The following is a 15,889-nucleotide window of genomic DNA, read 5'->3' on the forward strand; positions in this document are numbered from 1 at the left end:
CCTTTGTTGTTTCAGACGCAGGAGGAGGGAGACACACTGATGTTGTCATCAGACCTCTCCCGAAGCTTCTGCCATCTCATGGTCTCCAGGGGCTGGGGCTACAGCTCCCCACAAGCCTGCTGCAAGGAAACCCCACCCCCCGGACGTGCGGTTCCTGGAGACCGGCCATCCTCTCTGCACCATTTTGCTATTTGTGAAACCTAGGACAGCACCAGCCCTCTCAGCTGGATCCTCCCCTGGCTCCCACGGAAAAGCCACCACTGGGAATGGCTGTGCGACCAGGGCTTTGTGGCTTTTGAATAACGGCTGTCGTGCGTTGTTTCTGGGTGGACGTGTCCTAGTCCATCAGGCCTCCCCTGCCAGCAGGTAGGATGGGGATGTGGGGACCCGCCAACAGCAAGGACCGAGTGAACTGTATGCCCCAAGCAGTAGATTCATTCCGTTCAGCTTGCTCTTACCCCATTACGTAGATGGTGGCAAAGGTCGGGAGACAGGCGGCTCTGGGTGAAGGGACTTGGTTGCAACACACACCTTAGCAGCTTCCAGGTTCATCTTAGGGACATGTTCCGAGATGAGCTGGGCCGAGAGGGGCCTCAGAAGGAGTTGGGCAACCGTGGCACTCGCAGGGCCTCGGGAGCAGGAAGAGCTGAATAATGCTCCCCGTGATGGCAAGTGAGCAGGCCTTTTCCATGAGTGGGGTCCTTCCTCCGTCTCTGAGGCCTGGCTTCTGTGTGCTGGTGCTCATAATAGGCTCCCCAGGGCCCTTTCATTATGCTGACATGAATTAAGTTGAATTGCATTGAGTTGAATTGGACTGAAATAAATTGAATTGAAAGGCGTACAAACAAGTATGAATCTCTCGCTGAGTGCCAGGCCCCAGGGAATCACCAGAATCGTAATACAGTCCCGTCCACACCCACTGGGCCTTATAAGGACACTACCTCAGACTTGCAGCAGGAACACGTTTGGGGGGCGGGGGAGGAGGAGAAGGGGCAGGGAGGGCGGTGGGGGAGGCTTCGAGAGGAGACGTTCTTTGAGCTGAGCCTTCAAGTGCAGAGTGGGGACTCTGGAGAGTAGGGAAAGGCAAGAAGGACATTACAGACCAGGCAGGTAGCAGGAACAAAGCAACTTGTGTGTGAGGAACAGGGGGAGGTGGCGATGAAGCCAGTGACCATGATCCAGCCAAGAGATGACACAGAGTCACACAGAGAAAGTGCGGCTCAGATGTGGCCGGGGATCCTCGTGCATCCCAACCACCTAGAACATTCCGCACACCTAAAGTGGAGTTCCCAGGGGGCTGGCCCAGGAATCTGCATTTTTTAAATCACCTCTACAAGTGAATTCAGAGTTGGAGACTGGCCATCAGGGGGTGGAGGGGAGCCTCTGCCAGGTGATCAAGTCCTGTGTCAAGTGAGTGATCGGCACATTTCGTGCAAGTCAGAACCCCCGGAGTGCCCATTAGCACACAGAACTGCTGGCCTCAGCCTCAGATCCTGAGTCAGCAGGTCTGGAGTGGGGGCCTGGGTATTCTCCTCGTGGATATGCTGCCAGGGGGTGATGGGGATGCCACTAGGCAGCCAATCTGAGGAAACACCCCTCTGGGAACCCAGCCGGACTGAAGGAAGCCCATGGACCCTTCTGCGGCTCTCAGGACTCAAGACAGTCATATTGGGACCACTCACATTTGCCCATCCTCGGTTTCCAGCCGTCTGTGACACAAGTGTGGTGCTTGGGCATGTGACATACCCAGTACTCACTGATCCCAGGGTGGGTGAGCCTGGGCCGAGCAGCCCAGCAGACCCAGCTGGGGCATCCTGGGGTCTGGTGCTCAAGGCCATGCTGTCCCCCAGGCTGGCCCTGCAGAGGCGCACGGCATTCCTAGGGATCCATGGGATACCTAGTTTCCTGCAACCGGAAGTGGTTCAATTTCTCTAAGGTCACAGGTGAAATCCCCAGGTGTCCCTTGGAAGGGCTGTCAAGAGCAACTAGGGAAGAGCAACGTCCCATTATAGATGCCAAATGCCTTATTCAAGGCCACACAGCTCAGGTTACCAGGGTGGGAGAGAGGACAGGGGAAACCCTCTTCTCCTTATTACCTCGCCGTCCCCCACAGGGCTTCTGCCACCTAAATGCGCATGCAGGCCATCAGCATACATTTTACAGCTGAGGCACCCAGAGTTGAAAACCTTATTTAAATGAACAAATGTTGGGGCGTTTGGGTGGCTCAGTCGGTTAAGCGTCCAACTTCAGCTCAGGTCGTGGTCTCGTGGTTTGTGAGTTTGAGCCCCGCATCAGGCCCTGCGCTGACAGCTCAGAGCCTGGAGCCTGTGTCTCCCTCTGTCTCCACCCCTCCCCTGCTCACACTCTGTCTCTCCCTCTCTCTCAAAAATAAACATCAAAAAAAACTTTTTAATGAACAAATGTTCCTACCTACCCCAAAGAGAAGTCAAGTCACAGACGTCTAGTCCTAGGCCAGGGGAATCTCTTGCTTTTCCAAACAAAAGCAAAAACCAAACAGCACTTTCTTATTTGTCTGAATTCTACAAAGATGTTTAATGAGATGTGGGGGGAAGGCGAGCGTCATGAATGCAGACCCAGCTTGGCATGGCAGGTGTCCAGCAGGGACACGTCTGTGCGACCCATGACTCACGGGGCACTGTCTCTGGAACCTGGTCCTGTGTTCACCTGCGGTGAATAGCAAGATAACTATGGTCATAGTAATGCTAGGACTAGTCCCTACCATCTCTCCAGAACTTACCATGTGCCTGACCCTCTTGCTACGTGCCTGGCAAGCAGGAGCTCCTGGACGCCATTTTGTTCCTTCTCCTTCAACCCTATAATCACTCACGTGTGCGTGGTGTCAGGTACACGCAGAAGATCGACCCAGGGCACCATATGGGTCTGCCCATAAGCTGGGCGGCCTAAATGACGGAAATGTGGTTCCTCACATTCCTGGGGGCTGGAATTCCAAGATCAAGTGCTATCTCCTGAGGCTTCTGTCCTTGGCTTGCAGATGTCCATCTTCTCCCTGGGTCCTCACGTGGCCTTTCCTCCATGCACATGTATTCTTGGAGTCCACATGTCCAAATACCCTCTTCTTATAAGGCCACCAGTCAGATTGGATGAGGACCCACCCTAATGGCCTCATTTTGCTTCAGTTACCTCTCCCAAGGTCCCCTCTTCAAATACAGTCACAGTCTGAGTACTAGGGATTGAGTTTGGGAGGGGGTACACTTGGGTGTGTGAATTCAGCTCATAACAGGCCAGGCAGTATTTCCTTTACCATAATCTTGAATATATAGGTGTTTAAGGGCTTTGAAAAATTAAGAAGTACTATCTCTCAAGCTTACACTGCCCTTCCTTACCTCACAACCCAGTTTATTTTACCTTCAGGTATATGTGTAATATTTGCAGCCTCCAAACTCTTGAAAACGTGTGAAGCCCCTTCCATCCTTAGAATTTTGAGCAGCTTCTTGGTAAGCCTGTCTCTAGTATCATTAAAAACCGAATTCTGGGCCCAGAGTCTCTCGGCTGTCCCCACCATGATGGTGTGATAGAATGTGGAGGATCTTGTCTAACAACCCCGGGACACAAGAGACCCATGACTCTCGTTGGCAAATGTTCCTTGCACAGCCGCTGGGCCTCAGGGATCTGTTGCCTCCCACGGACAGTCCAGGCGTGGGAAGAAGGGCTCACACCAGCTCATGGAGAGGTGAAGGGGTGTTCAGCAGAGCCCGTGACCCTTCCTAGGGCTTGGGGGGGCATCACCAAAAACACCAACAGAGGAACTGCACCATCAGAAATGACCCCGCTCCCCAACACAGGGTCCCTGCTCCCTCTTAGAAAATGAAAAACCTAGGGGCGCCTAGGTGGCTTAGTCGGTTGAGCATCCAACTCCTGATTTCAGCTTGGGTCCTGATCACGGTCATGAGATGGAGCCCTGTGTTGGGCCCTGCACTGAGCATGGAGCCTCTCTTTCTCTCTCTTTCCACTCCCCTCTGCCCCTTCCCTTGCTCATGCTCTCTCTCTCTCTCTCAAATAAAATTCAAAAATAACTTATCAGAGAATGAAAAAGTCCAGGACTCCCGTGTGGCTCAGTTGGTTAGACTATTGATTTCGGCTCAGGTCATGATCTCATCATTCACGAGTTCGAGCCCCACATCGGGCTCTGTGCTGACAATGCAGAGCCTGCTTGGGATTCACTCTCCTTCTCTCTCTTTGCCCCTCCCCTGCTGCGCTCTCTATCTCGCTCAAAATAAATAAATAAACATTTAAAAAATGTAAATGAAAAACCGTAAAGTGAATAGGTAATAGAGAATTTTCTGCAACATGTAGAAGCACTTAGGTCAATTTATGGGGACTATGAATCCTTTTCTCCAGAATCAGAAGTGAAAGTAAGGCTTTTCTTTTCCCATCTCTTCGTTGTCCCCCTATAATCCCTGATACAGAAGACTGAGGTTCTATCACCATGAAGGCCTTAAGTACTCACAGAGGCCTGGGCAGTATCATTTTAGGGGGCTTGTACTTATTGGAAGTTCTGTATGCACCTTACATTCTGGGAAACAGGCATTTCATACCCATTGTTGAGATAAGACATGAAGGTTCAGAGGACCCAAATCAAGTGCAGGTACGAGGCTTGGATTTGAACCTAGGGCTGTTCGGCTCCCAATCCCATAAGCTTTGCGCTGTGTCTCCCTGCAGGATGCCGGGAGATGGGTAGGTCCCAGCCTTCTGCACAGTGGAAAGCTTCAGGGAGCTTTTAAGATTCTCAGTGTTTCCCCGACCCCAGAGACTGATTAAACTGGCCTGGGGTGGGCGCCCGGTCACCCAGGATGTAAACAGTCCCCAGGGCATTCTAAAGAGCAGCCAAGGCAGAGAACAACTGCCTTCCAAGGAAAGCACTTGGGAAGGCCAAAGCTACAAAATGTGCAGTCGAGAGGTGAGTGGGAAGTCATTAACTGAAAACTTGCATGTCAACTTGGCTTGGGCTAAAGTCCTGCCACTCACTGGTCTGCGTTAGAGGTGAGGCCACACCTCACGTCCCCACCTACCACCCAGACCACACAGCCCAAGACTGCGAATCAGGGCTTTGTTTCCGCTATGAAAACAGACATGGACTAGCTAAAATGTGCAGGGTGCGTTTTGGAGGGGGCACAAAAAAGAATAATCGCCCCTGCCCTGCTCTTTCATGCTGAGGAGATACAGGTCAGCTTAAAAAAGCGAAAAAAAGGGGGCGTGGGTGGAGGGAGAAGGACAAATATATTCCATTATGTGATGAAAACCAAGTGAATGATCTTCGAAGAAGAGCTGAGTAGTCTGGGAGGGCCTCCAGGAGGGGGTGAGACTGAGGAGCAGAACTGTCAGGGGATGCAGTCGTTTGAGGGAGTGCTGGAGCAGGAGACCGCGGGTGGGTTGGCCAGGTTTGGGAAGTAACATTCCGGCGTCCTTTTCCAAGCCCACACAGGGCCGTTGGAGGTGTTGGGTCAGAAAGTCACTTGAGGAAGATTCACTGGCTGTGTACCAGCTTCACTTTGTCCTGGTGTCCCCTTCTCAGGGTCCTCCACAGCCACGCGCTGGGCCTCAGTGACAGGTGGGGCCTGGGAAGGAGAAGACAGGTGTTGCCTTGAAGGAACAGGTGGTTCTAAGCCCCCGTCTGAATCCCACTCTCCCCCATAAAGGCTGCAGTGTGAAGCGGGTTAACCTTTTCCCAGCCAGCACGCTGTGAAGAGTGTAGTGGTTTCTCTGCCCCGGGGCTAACCTGGTACTTGAACCCTCCCTCCTTTTTCTACCTGAGGGAAGGACTGGGGGGGGGGGGGGTGGTGGTGGTGGGCACACCAGCTCTCACAACTGGCACTGAGGGGGCCAGAGCTGGCCGGCCTCTGCTTCCTAAGTCCTGTCTTTGGTGCCTTCCTCACAGGGCAGCTCCAGCCTGACACCTTCAGCTCTGCTGCCCTCCCCTCCCTTCCTCTCCCTGCGGGGTAGACCCTCCCCAGGCAGCTGGCTTTCTCAGGGTGACTCTCCCTTCTCCGGGAACATCCAAATACCCAGGACCTAGCCCTGTTCTGGGGCTGATCCAGGGTCAACCCCTGACCCCACCAGGCCGATCAGATAAGCTTGCCTGGGAATTCAAGAGGTGGCAGGGAGGGACCCAGTGTCCCCAGGGGAGCCCTGCAGGTGGGAAGACCTGGACCCCGTGGACTTAAGTCAGCCTGCTGTTCTGCTTTTGAAAGAGACTAAGCTGCTCCCCCTCGCCCTTCCCTCCAGCCTTCCTGTTCTGCCAGCACATCTCTCCCTTTGGGGTCACCTGCCTCCTGGCCTTGCCTGTCCCCCAGACTCAGCCCTTAGTCCCTCCCCACCCTCCCAGCCCTGGGTGAATGCAGTCAGTGGCTTTGGTCACCAGCCTGAGGGCCCCCATTCCTGGACACTCTAAGATGGATAGAGGGCTGTGAGACCTGTCTCTAACGGAGCCACGTTTTGTGTCACAAAGCGAAGCAGCATGCTCAGTGTTCACTGGAGTCCCTGTCACTCAGTCCCCCCAAGGCCGCACTGTCCCCGGCTCCCGCACCACCCCTGCCCTCCACCTGGCTCTTTGAGACGGTCTCCGGCTTCGTGGAAACAAGGATGCCTTCCAAGGGGGATTTCTCAACTTTCCCCTCTCCCTGGTGGGGTTGCAGATCTGCGTTTTCCTCTCCCCCTAGGTCCCCATCTGTTCTTCAGAGCTTGGTCACCCGCCCTTTGTCCCTCCTCCTCCTGGGCTTTGGTCAACCACCAGGGAATTTCTTGCCTTATCAGTGAACGCTACCCATCCCCCCACTCCCCACAAACACATAACTTTTTTCCTTTATCCTTAAGTCTTCCCAGGACCCAGAAATCCCCTCTGGTGACAGTTTTATCTCACCCCTTCGCCTCTTTGCAAAGGCTCTGTCTTCACACCTTCATCTCCACTGTGTGTCATTCCTTCCCTGGGGCTTCCACCCACCACCCCCCTCCTGCAGCGTGACCCCATCCTCCTCTTCCAGGACTGGGCATGTTCCCCCTCCCTCCCTTTTTTTTAGACAGTGATGTTCTCACCCCTGCTTCTCTGAGCTCCTCTGGTGTCCTCTGTCTTTCTGGGTCTCTCTCCCTCTCTTTCTTCCCTTCCTTAGCTGTACCCTCAGCCCAGACACCCTGACTTGGATCCCCCTCAAGCTCTCTGCCTCCCCCTGGTGGCAGCCCCGAGTTCTCCTCTGGGGAACTTTCTGTCTCCAGGCAGTTTAGGGGTATCTGACCTGGGAGGGCTCCAAGAATGTGATGTGACCCACCATGAGCCTGAAGCTCTGACCAGGCAACAAGAAGAAATCCTGGGGCCCTGGGGCATCTGGGTGGCTCAGTTAAGCATGCAACTACAGCTCAGGTCATGATCTCACAGCTCATGGGTTCGAGCCCCACATCGGGCTCTGTCCTGACAGCTCAGAGCCTGGAGCCTGCTTTTGGGTTTGGTGTCTCCCTCTCTCTCTGCCCCTCCCCCACTTGTTCTCTCTCTCTCTCTCTCTCTCTCTCTCTCAAAAATAAGTGAACATTAAAAAAAGAAGAAGAAATCCTGATTTCACTAGCCAGAACTAGCAGCTGGGGTTGCTAAACTGTTGAATACAAGGGTGAGCTGCTGCCGTGGGGGGGGGGGGGGGGGCGCGGGGCGGGGTGGACCCTCCGCGACCACAAAATCTATAGGAAGAAAGCAGAACGGGGAGAAGAGGCAGGTGAATCTAACCACCTCCCTTGAGAACCTGGATCTGGCCGTGCCCACAGGTTGCTTGGGGACTTCTCACCCAGTCCCAGTCTTGCATAAGTTGGCCTGGTTGGGTTTTTGTCACTTGCTGTCATGGCAGGCACCTCACGCTGTCCACCACCCACCAGGCCGGCTTCTCCTCATCTAGTTTCTCCGGCTTCATTCACAGCGCTGTCTCCTCTGTGTGCCAATGATGACTCCAACATGCTGACCCCTGCCCTGTCGGGTCTCCCTCATGCATGATGCCAGGTGTCATCGCTGCATTGTTTCAGGAATTTCCTCACCGGCTCCTTGTCTCTGCTCAACCCTCTGCTCTGCAGCTTGGATGTTTCTAGAACACGGCCCTGATACACCAGCTGGTACACCCACTGGCCTTCAATGACCTGCCTGTGACCAGAAGCTGGGCCCATTATGCAAACTCTGCTAATTCCCTCATTCATCACACATGCAGTCTTCACTGTCCTCTCAGTAGGGTGGGGAGTGCCCCCATCTACCCAGTGGCTGTTAGCCCATCCCCCTCTGGCAGGCCCCTCACCCCTTCATTCACTTCTCCCTGCCCTGTCCCCAGGCCTCCCTGGCTGGCTCACCACCACCACACCCTGCCTGCTGAAACCCTCCCAAGTGCCATTCTCCAGGGTCAGCAGCCAGAAGTGTCCCCCCTGCCTGAGCACCCACAGTGCCCTGTGCTCCTCAACCATGTGGCCACACCGGTCTCTGACAAGAGTTACCTGCCTACCTCTTTCCCTCCTAGACTTCTGGAGAGCGGGGTCTGTCTCCCTTGCTTGGGATCTCCTACCAGTACCTGCACCTCCTCAGTGCTCACAGATCCTGGCTGAGTGAGGGAATGGCCACAGCTGACCACAAGGCCTCCTGGGCCCCAGCCCCCTCCCTGCCCTCCAGCCAGGACTCCTTCCAGGTAATTCCCTGGTGCTCCTGGGCCTCTTTCAGAGATGATCGCAAAACTCACCTCCAAGAAGCCAATCCGCAAACACTTATCTTGCTCTTTTCTTTTCCCCCAATTAAATAAAAAACTCCTAAAAAAAAAAAAAAAAAGGCAAGACAACGCAGAGGAGGAAGGAGGGAGGGATGACTAGGTAGACCCCTGAGGATTTCTCAGGCAATGAAACGACCCTGTATGATACTCTCACGGTGGATACATGTCATGATACATTTGCCCAAACCCTCAGAACAACCTGTCGTGAGTTCTGGGGTGAAAGACGACGGACTCTGGGTGACGACCTGTTTTCTGTTGTAACAAATGCCAGGCCTGGTGGGTTGCTGATGGTGGGGGAGGCTGGGGCTGTGGGGGCAGAGGGTATACGGGAAATCCCTGCACCTTCCTCTGTGCTGCTGCGAACCCAACACTGCACTAAAAAAATAGTCATGGGGCGCCTGGGGGGCTCAGTCGGTTAAGTGTCAGACTTTAGCTCAGGTCATGATCTTGCGGTTCGTGAGTTCGAGCCCCGTGTCGGACTCTGTGCTGACAGCTCAGAGCTTGGAGCCCGCTTCAGATTCTGTGTCTCCCTCTCTCTCTGCCCCTCCCCCGCTCGTGCTCTGTCTCCCTGTCTCTGTCTCTCTCTCTGTCTCAAAAATAAATAAACATAAAAAAAAGTCTTAAAAAAAGACAGTGCATAACAGGAAAAATTGACATGGTGTTATTCAGTTTCAATAAAAAATTACTAGGTGTTTTCCTCCTGGTGTATTTACTCCCACATCCTCCATTCACCCCTGCCCACACCTCCCTGGCATTTGCTCTCACTGTTCCTTTCACGCTGACAGGGCCCCTCCCTGACTCACTCACTGGTGATGCCTCCCCTTCTCCCTTCACTCAGCTCACAGACCAGCCCCTGCTGGTCTGCAGCACCCAAACTCAGGACAGTCAGCACTTACCTCAGGTGAAGGAGAGCTGGGTTGCCGCCCTAGAGCCAGTGAGCTGAGAAAGAAAGGCAGCTGAGAATGATGTGGAAGGTTCTGGAAGGATGTGGGCAAGGCAAAGTTCGGGCAGTTCTGCCGGCTCATGTGGCCCCTTTTGGGTCCCAGAGCTGGGTACACACTGCACAAGTCAGAGTTCTGTGCTTTCACCAAGAGCTGGGGGCAGGTCTTGGCAAGGCGCACCCACCATTAGTGCTGGCTTGACTGAGCCTCACTGGTTCTGATCATGAAACTCGATACCACTCTCAGGACAGCAGCAAATACAACTGGGCTTGAGGTTAGTGGGGGGACACCAGCCCCTAGGAAATCAGCGGCCAGGCCTGAGACACTGAGGGAGTCCTGGGACCCAGGGAAACACACAGGGCTGGATTCTGGACCTCTGAGACAGAATGGAGCAGTGTCACCTCACCAGCCGTGCCACTAGGCGGCGCTTAGGAACTTAGGAAGGTGAGCTCTGGGCTGAGGGAGGGGCCACTTCCTGGGAGTGGGCCCAGTGCAGTCAGTCGCAAGCACAGGGCTCAGGGTTCAGTGCTCTGAGGGTGCCATCTTGAAAGTCTTGATGATTTCATCCTTGAACTGGGATTTGGGAGTGAAGTCTGATGGGGTTTGGGGGCTTGGAGCCTTGCCTCGTGTGTTGTCCTGCTTTTCTCCACCTCCCTGCTTCCTGGGATGGGGTCTTGGCTGCCTACCTCCCCCCTTTCCTAGAGATTACAGCCCCTTGGGTCCAGGTGGAGGCCTGGGGGTGGATACAGGGAAAGTTGGGGTGTTGGTGTGAAAGCTCCACATGCTGGGTTGTAGGTGAGGTCTCAGGTGCTTGTGGGCACTTCCCCACAAGGATCCCCCATGCCTGACAGAGTGTGACCTTAAATAGCAAATAAGAAACACCATGGAGGGGCGCCTGGGTGGCTCCGTCAGTTAAGCATCTGACTCCTGCTCAGGTCATGATCTTTCGGTTCGTGAGGTTGAGCCCCACATCAGGCTCTGTGCTGACAGCTCAGAGCCTGGAGCCTGCTTCAGATTCTGGGTCTCTCTCTCTCTCTCTCTCTGCCCCTCCCCGTGTCCATACTGTCTCTTTCTCTCTCAAAAATACATAAACATTAAAAAAAAAAAAGAATCACCATGCCATGGAGAGAGGCAGGGGGCAGGGGTGAGGAGGAAAAACGTTTTTTTCTGCTTTTTGAACAAGGGTTCTACATTTTCATTTTGCCCTGCATCCTACAAATAATGCAGCCAGCCTGGGCTGGAGGACAAGAAGGTATCAGAAGGCAGGGCGGCCCAAAGTTCCAGGCAGGCGACCCCAAGGTTGAGCCCAGCCATACTTCTTAGAAGTTCCTTTCCTGGGGGTTGGGGTGTGGCCCCAGGGTAGGGCAGGGTCCTTGTACCAATGCTGGCAGGTGAGTAGCTATACAGGCTAGAAAAGAGGCCCCAGAGGGGTGCTTCAAGGAAGGTTCTGGTGCATTTCCTAGATTTTAGAGAATACATATTTGCAAACAGTTTGCCTTAATGTTAGCCTGAGGGGCAACCAGAGGTGCAACTGAGGAAAAGGAGTCTGGGACAGTCTTTAATTTCTGGAGCCCTGATTTTCCAACTTTCCTAGACTGCAGATTCCTCTGGGAATTCGCTAAAAATGCATATGGCTGAGGCCCACCTCCTGAGATCCTGAAGCAGTAGGTCTGACATTGAATTTTTAACAAGCAATCCAGAAAATTCTCTTTAGTGGCTGGGCCATGCGGGTGGGGGACCCACACTGAGTTGCCTGGGCACGAGGGAGAAGAAACCATCTGGCAGGATCTGCCCTGGCAGGCACCTTGTGGGGCCGAGACCAGCCGTCCCTGCAGGGCCCTGCCCAAACAGCCCCACCTTGACCCCTACATCTTGATGGTTGTTTTGCAGCGAAGAGGTGGAACACTTGGGGATTGACCGAGTGACTGTGGGGATATATGGATGGTGCCCAAATCACATCTGCTTCCATGTTTCACAGGAGTACGTGCTCCCAGTTTCTTCTTTTGTTTTAAAGATTTTTTTAAAGTGTTTATTTATTTTTGAGAGAGAGAAATAGAGGTCGAGCGAGGGACAGGCAGAGAGAGAGGGAGACACAGAATCCAGGATCTGAGCTGCCAGCACAGAGCCCGAAGCGGGGTTCGAACTCACGAACCGCAAGATCATGACCTGAGCCGAAGTTGGATGCTTAACCAACTGAGCCACCCAGGCACCCCCAGTAACTACCCTTTCAATGAACAACACACACTATCACAGGCACCCCACGACACCCATGATCTTAGGATTTTTCTGGTGGTCAGTTTCATCCTAACAAGGCCACAAATTAGCTGGCTGGCCTGGGCAAACCATTTCAACCCTGGTCTCTGCTCTGAGATGATAAGGATTTTTTTTTTTTTTCCTTCCCGGCTCACTGGACGTGGGTGAAGACAAGTAACAAAAACCACAGGAAAACACTCTGCACTGTGCACGCTGCTGTGTAAACACGTCCCAGATGAGGAAAGAAAAAAAGTTGGGCCCCACTAAAACAGCGATATTCAATGAATAAAAGTAGTTACATTTTCTAAACTGAACGGGTGTGGGTATCACCGTGATTTAAGACCCCCATCAGAGAGCTTCCTGGGTGCATGGACGAAGGCAGGGCTGGAGAACAGCTGTGCCCCACGTTGGCTACCTTGGCCCGAAGCATTAATTTCTGTCTTGACCGCCAGGCTGGGCTCCAGGCGGCAAGCAGCAAGGGCCAGACACGTCACGGCCACATTTGGCTGTGGCTTCCTTCCCCTAAAAGTAAAACGGGAAAGGAGAGCCCGCTGGTTTCTTATTTAGGACACTGACACTGGCAGCCTAGAATCTGAGGGGACCGTTCTGTTGTTGCTAAAGAGCAACCTTCAATTTTAAGTTTAAAATAAACCCAGCCGTCCTTCTCAGTCCGCGGCTGCCTGGGTTGCTGGTGTTGGAAAAGGAGGGGCCCAGGCCGCTTGGGGCGAAGACAGGGAACCGGGAGCTGGCTGGCCATGGCACGTTGGAGCGTCCTTCTTCCTTCTAGGCCCCTTCTAGGAGCCTTTGGAATCCATGAGTAGGGCCAAAGTGCAGAAATGCCACAGGAAGTTTTTGGGTGGCTTGTGTGTTTAGGCGTTTGTGTTATCTCGTGGCTGAAGCCTGGACTGGTGGAGTTGCTGTCAGAAGGGTCCAGAATCCACAAACACTCACACTTTAGTGCGCGCCCAGTCCCCTGGGGCTCTTGCTACCTTGCAAGTGCTGACTCCCAGGATTTGGGGCCTGAGGGGAGCTCACTGTAGCAAGGTAGCAAGGCCAAGACCTCATCCTGGGGTCAAGGTCTGCACCCTGCCCCCACCAGGCCCTCCTGTAGACAGACCCCAGGCTTCGCTGCAAAGGCGGAGGCCATGAGGCAGCTCTTCCTAAGATGCTGCCTGGTGTGAAGCAGGAGTTTAAGGTGCTTCCCTCCCAGCAACCCCAGCGTGTGGCATCTGCTGCTCACCAAGGCCCAATGGAGTCCTGGGCCACTGTGACCATGAGGCCTGTGGTGGGGAGTGGCCAGGTGACTGCAGACACAGAGGAGACCCACCTCTCTCTGGGCCCCTCCTCCGTTGCAGGGAGCAGTTTGACCAGTTGGGCGAGGTCTGTTTCCCCAGCTCTGGGCAGCAGAGCAGAGTGACCCCAAGGACAGGTGGCAGGCCCCCAGGACTGTCTCTTGAGCCCTTCATCTTCCTTCAGTCAAACTGGAGAAGGCTAGGTGGGTCGAGACAGAGAGAGAGAGAGAGAGAGAGAGAGAGAAACATGTACTCAGGGGCTGTGGGCTGACTTGGGACCTGGGGGAAAGAGTGTGCAGAGTTGCTCAGGGATCAGGCCTTCCCTCTGGAGAGCTCCTTCCCTGCTAGTCTGGCTCCCCTCCCTTCATGGGAGTCAGCAGGGGCTCAGGCAAGGCCTAGACCTCTGGGGCCTTGCAGCTTGGTCATCCCCCACAATCCCCTTGGCAGGCTGTTCCCCCCAACATCTAGGGAAGGAAGGTGTCCTGTGCAAGTTCTGCCCACTCGCCTCCCCTGGAGCCAATGCAGCATTTGTATGAGGAGCAGCGGTGAGGGGAGCCTTTCCCTCTATGCTTACTTGGTAGCAGGTGTTTTGTTCCAAGCACCTGACATGTAGCAAATCTAGTCTGCCCGGCAGTCCTACAACGAAGTAAGTATTCTTTTTAAATGTTTATTTATTTTGAGGGAGAGAGAAAGAGAGAGCAAAGGAGGGGCAGAGAGAGACGGAGAGAGAGAATCCCAAGCAGGCTCCACACTGTCAGTGCAGAGCCTGACGTGGGGCTCAAACTCAGCAACGGTGAGATCATGACCTGGGCTGAAACCAAGAGTCTGGAAGCTTAACTGACTGGGCCACCCAGCCACCCCCAGGTAACTATTCTTATCCCATTCTTATGGATGGGGAAACTGAGGCAGAAGGTCATTTACTAGGCATAAGAGACAGAACTGGGATTTGCACACCAGCCAGCTTGCCAGAGACCTGGCTCGTGGCCGTTTCTCTGCCCTGCCTCTCTGACACAGGGGCAGAGAACTAGCTGTGTCTTCAGGTAGGAGGACATAACTTTTGGGACCCCTCCCCCTGGGGCTGGCTCACCTCCACCTGCCCCCTGGGTAAATTCCATGCAGGGAGGCATGTCCCTCATCCAAGCGATCAGAATGTGAGGGTTCTGGCGTGGCCATTTGGATTAGTGTCCACTCAGCTCATCAAAGCTGGTTTTGCTCAGGCAGAGCCATGGGGCTGCAGTCAGAACTTAAAATCCTAAGGCTCCTCTTCCCCATCTGGGAACTGTCCCATCCCAAAGTGTCAGGGGCCCCAGCCTTTCGGTACTGGGTCCTGTACTCCTGCCCTGCAGAGGAGAGGCTGGCCAGGCACTGACAGCGGACCTGGGTCAGGATGAGCAGCAGGTGTCAGGGTGGGAGGGGGCATGCCCAGAGATCATGCTGGCGAGGAGGGTGCTGTTTCTCTGGGACCCACCACAGAAGGACTTGTGTGTTGGAAGGACAGGGTTGGAAGCAGCCACTTCCTAGAAATGGGGCACTTATGTGGGGTGTAAAGGATCAAGGATTTTTTTTTTTCCATTGTCCACCTATCCTCTACCAAGGTTAATTTTTCAGGATTGAAGCCTCCTCTTTTTTTTTTATTTAAAAAAAATTTTTTTTAACGTTTATTTATTTTTGAGACAGAGCATGAACGAGGGAGGGTCAGAAAGAGGGAGACACAGAATCTGAAATAGGCTCCAGGCTCTGAGCTGTCAGCACAGAGTCCGACGCGGGGCTTGAACTCACAGTCTGTGAGATCATGACCTGAGCCGAAGTCGGCCACTTAACCGACTGAGCCACCCAGGTGCCCCTCTTTTTTTAATTTTTAATAATTTTTTTTTAATCTAGTTCCACTATAGTTAGCATAGAGTATAAGATTCTGGTGTACAATTTAGTGATTCAACACTTCCATACATCACCCAGAGCTCATCACAATAAGTACTCTCCTCAATCCCTGTCACCTCTCTCCCATCCCCCACCCACCTCCCCTCTGGTAACCATCAGCTTGTTCTCCAGAGTCAAGAGTCTGTTTCTTGGTTTGCCTCTCTCTCTTCTTCTTCTTTTTTTTTTTTTAATTTTTAATGTTTAGTTTTGAGAGAGAGAGAGAGAGGGCATGAGCAGGGGAGGGGGCAGAGAGAGAGGAGACAGAGAATCCGAAGCAGGCTCCAGGCTCTGAGCTGTCAGCACAGAGACTGATGCGGGGCTCAAACTCACAACCTGTGAGATCATGACCTGAGCCGAAGTCAGATGCTTAACCAACTGAGCCACCCAGGTGCTTCTGGGCGGTTTTTGTTGGACTGCTTTTGCTTCGCATTATACTCTCTAGCTCCATCCACGTCATTGCAAATGTCAAGATTTCATTCTTTTTTTATGGCCAAATAATATTCCATTGTATATATGTATATTACCACATCTTCTCTATCTGTTATCTATCAATGGACACCAGTGAAACCCCCTCTTTTAAAAGTGAATTCTGGGGCACCTGGGTGGCTCAGTTGGTTAAGCGCCCGGCTCTTGATTACAGTTCAGGTCATGATCTCACAGTTTGTGAGTTGGAGCCCCGAGCTGGAGCCCCAAATTGTGCTCTGAGTTGACAGTGTGGAGGGTACTT

The 15,889-nt window shown here is 53.4% G+C and overlaps 1 protein-coding gene across 1 annotated transcript in view; it reads left to right on the forward strand.

Moving 5' to 3' along the window:
- SSR1 (signal sequence receptor subunit 1) overlaps positions 1 to 7,537 on the forward strand; it is a 47,105-nt gene extending 39,568 nt beyond the window's left edge. The window contains exon 9 of the mRNA XM_058733091.1: positions 16 to 7,537. Within this exon, the coding sequence (XP_058589074.1) occupies positions 16 to 40 (25 nt within the window). The 3' untranslated portion in view covers positions 41 to 7,537. The remainder of the gene's footprint in view (positions 1 to 15) is intronic.
- Positions 7,538 to 15,889: the final 8,352 nt, after the last annotated feature.

This window comes from Neofelis nebulosa, chromosome 6 (genome assembly GCF_028018385.1).
Source record: "Neofelis nebulosa isolate mNeoNeb1 chromosome 6, mNeoNeb1.pri, whole genome shotgun sequence".
Lineage (NCBI taxonomy): Eukaryota > Metazoa > Chordata > Mammalia > Carnivora > Felidae > Neofelis > Neofelis nebulosa.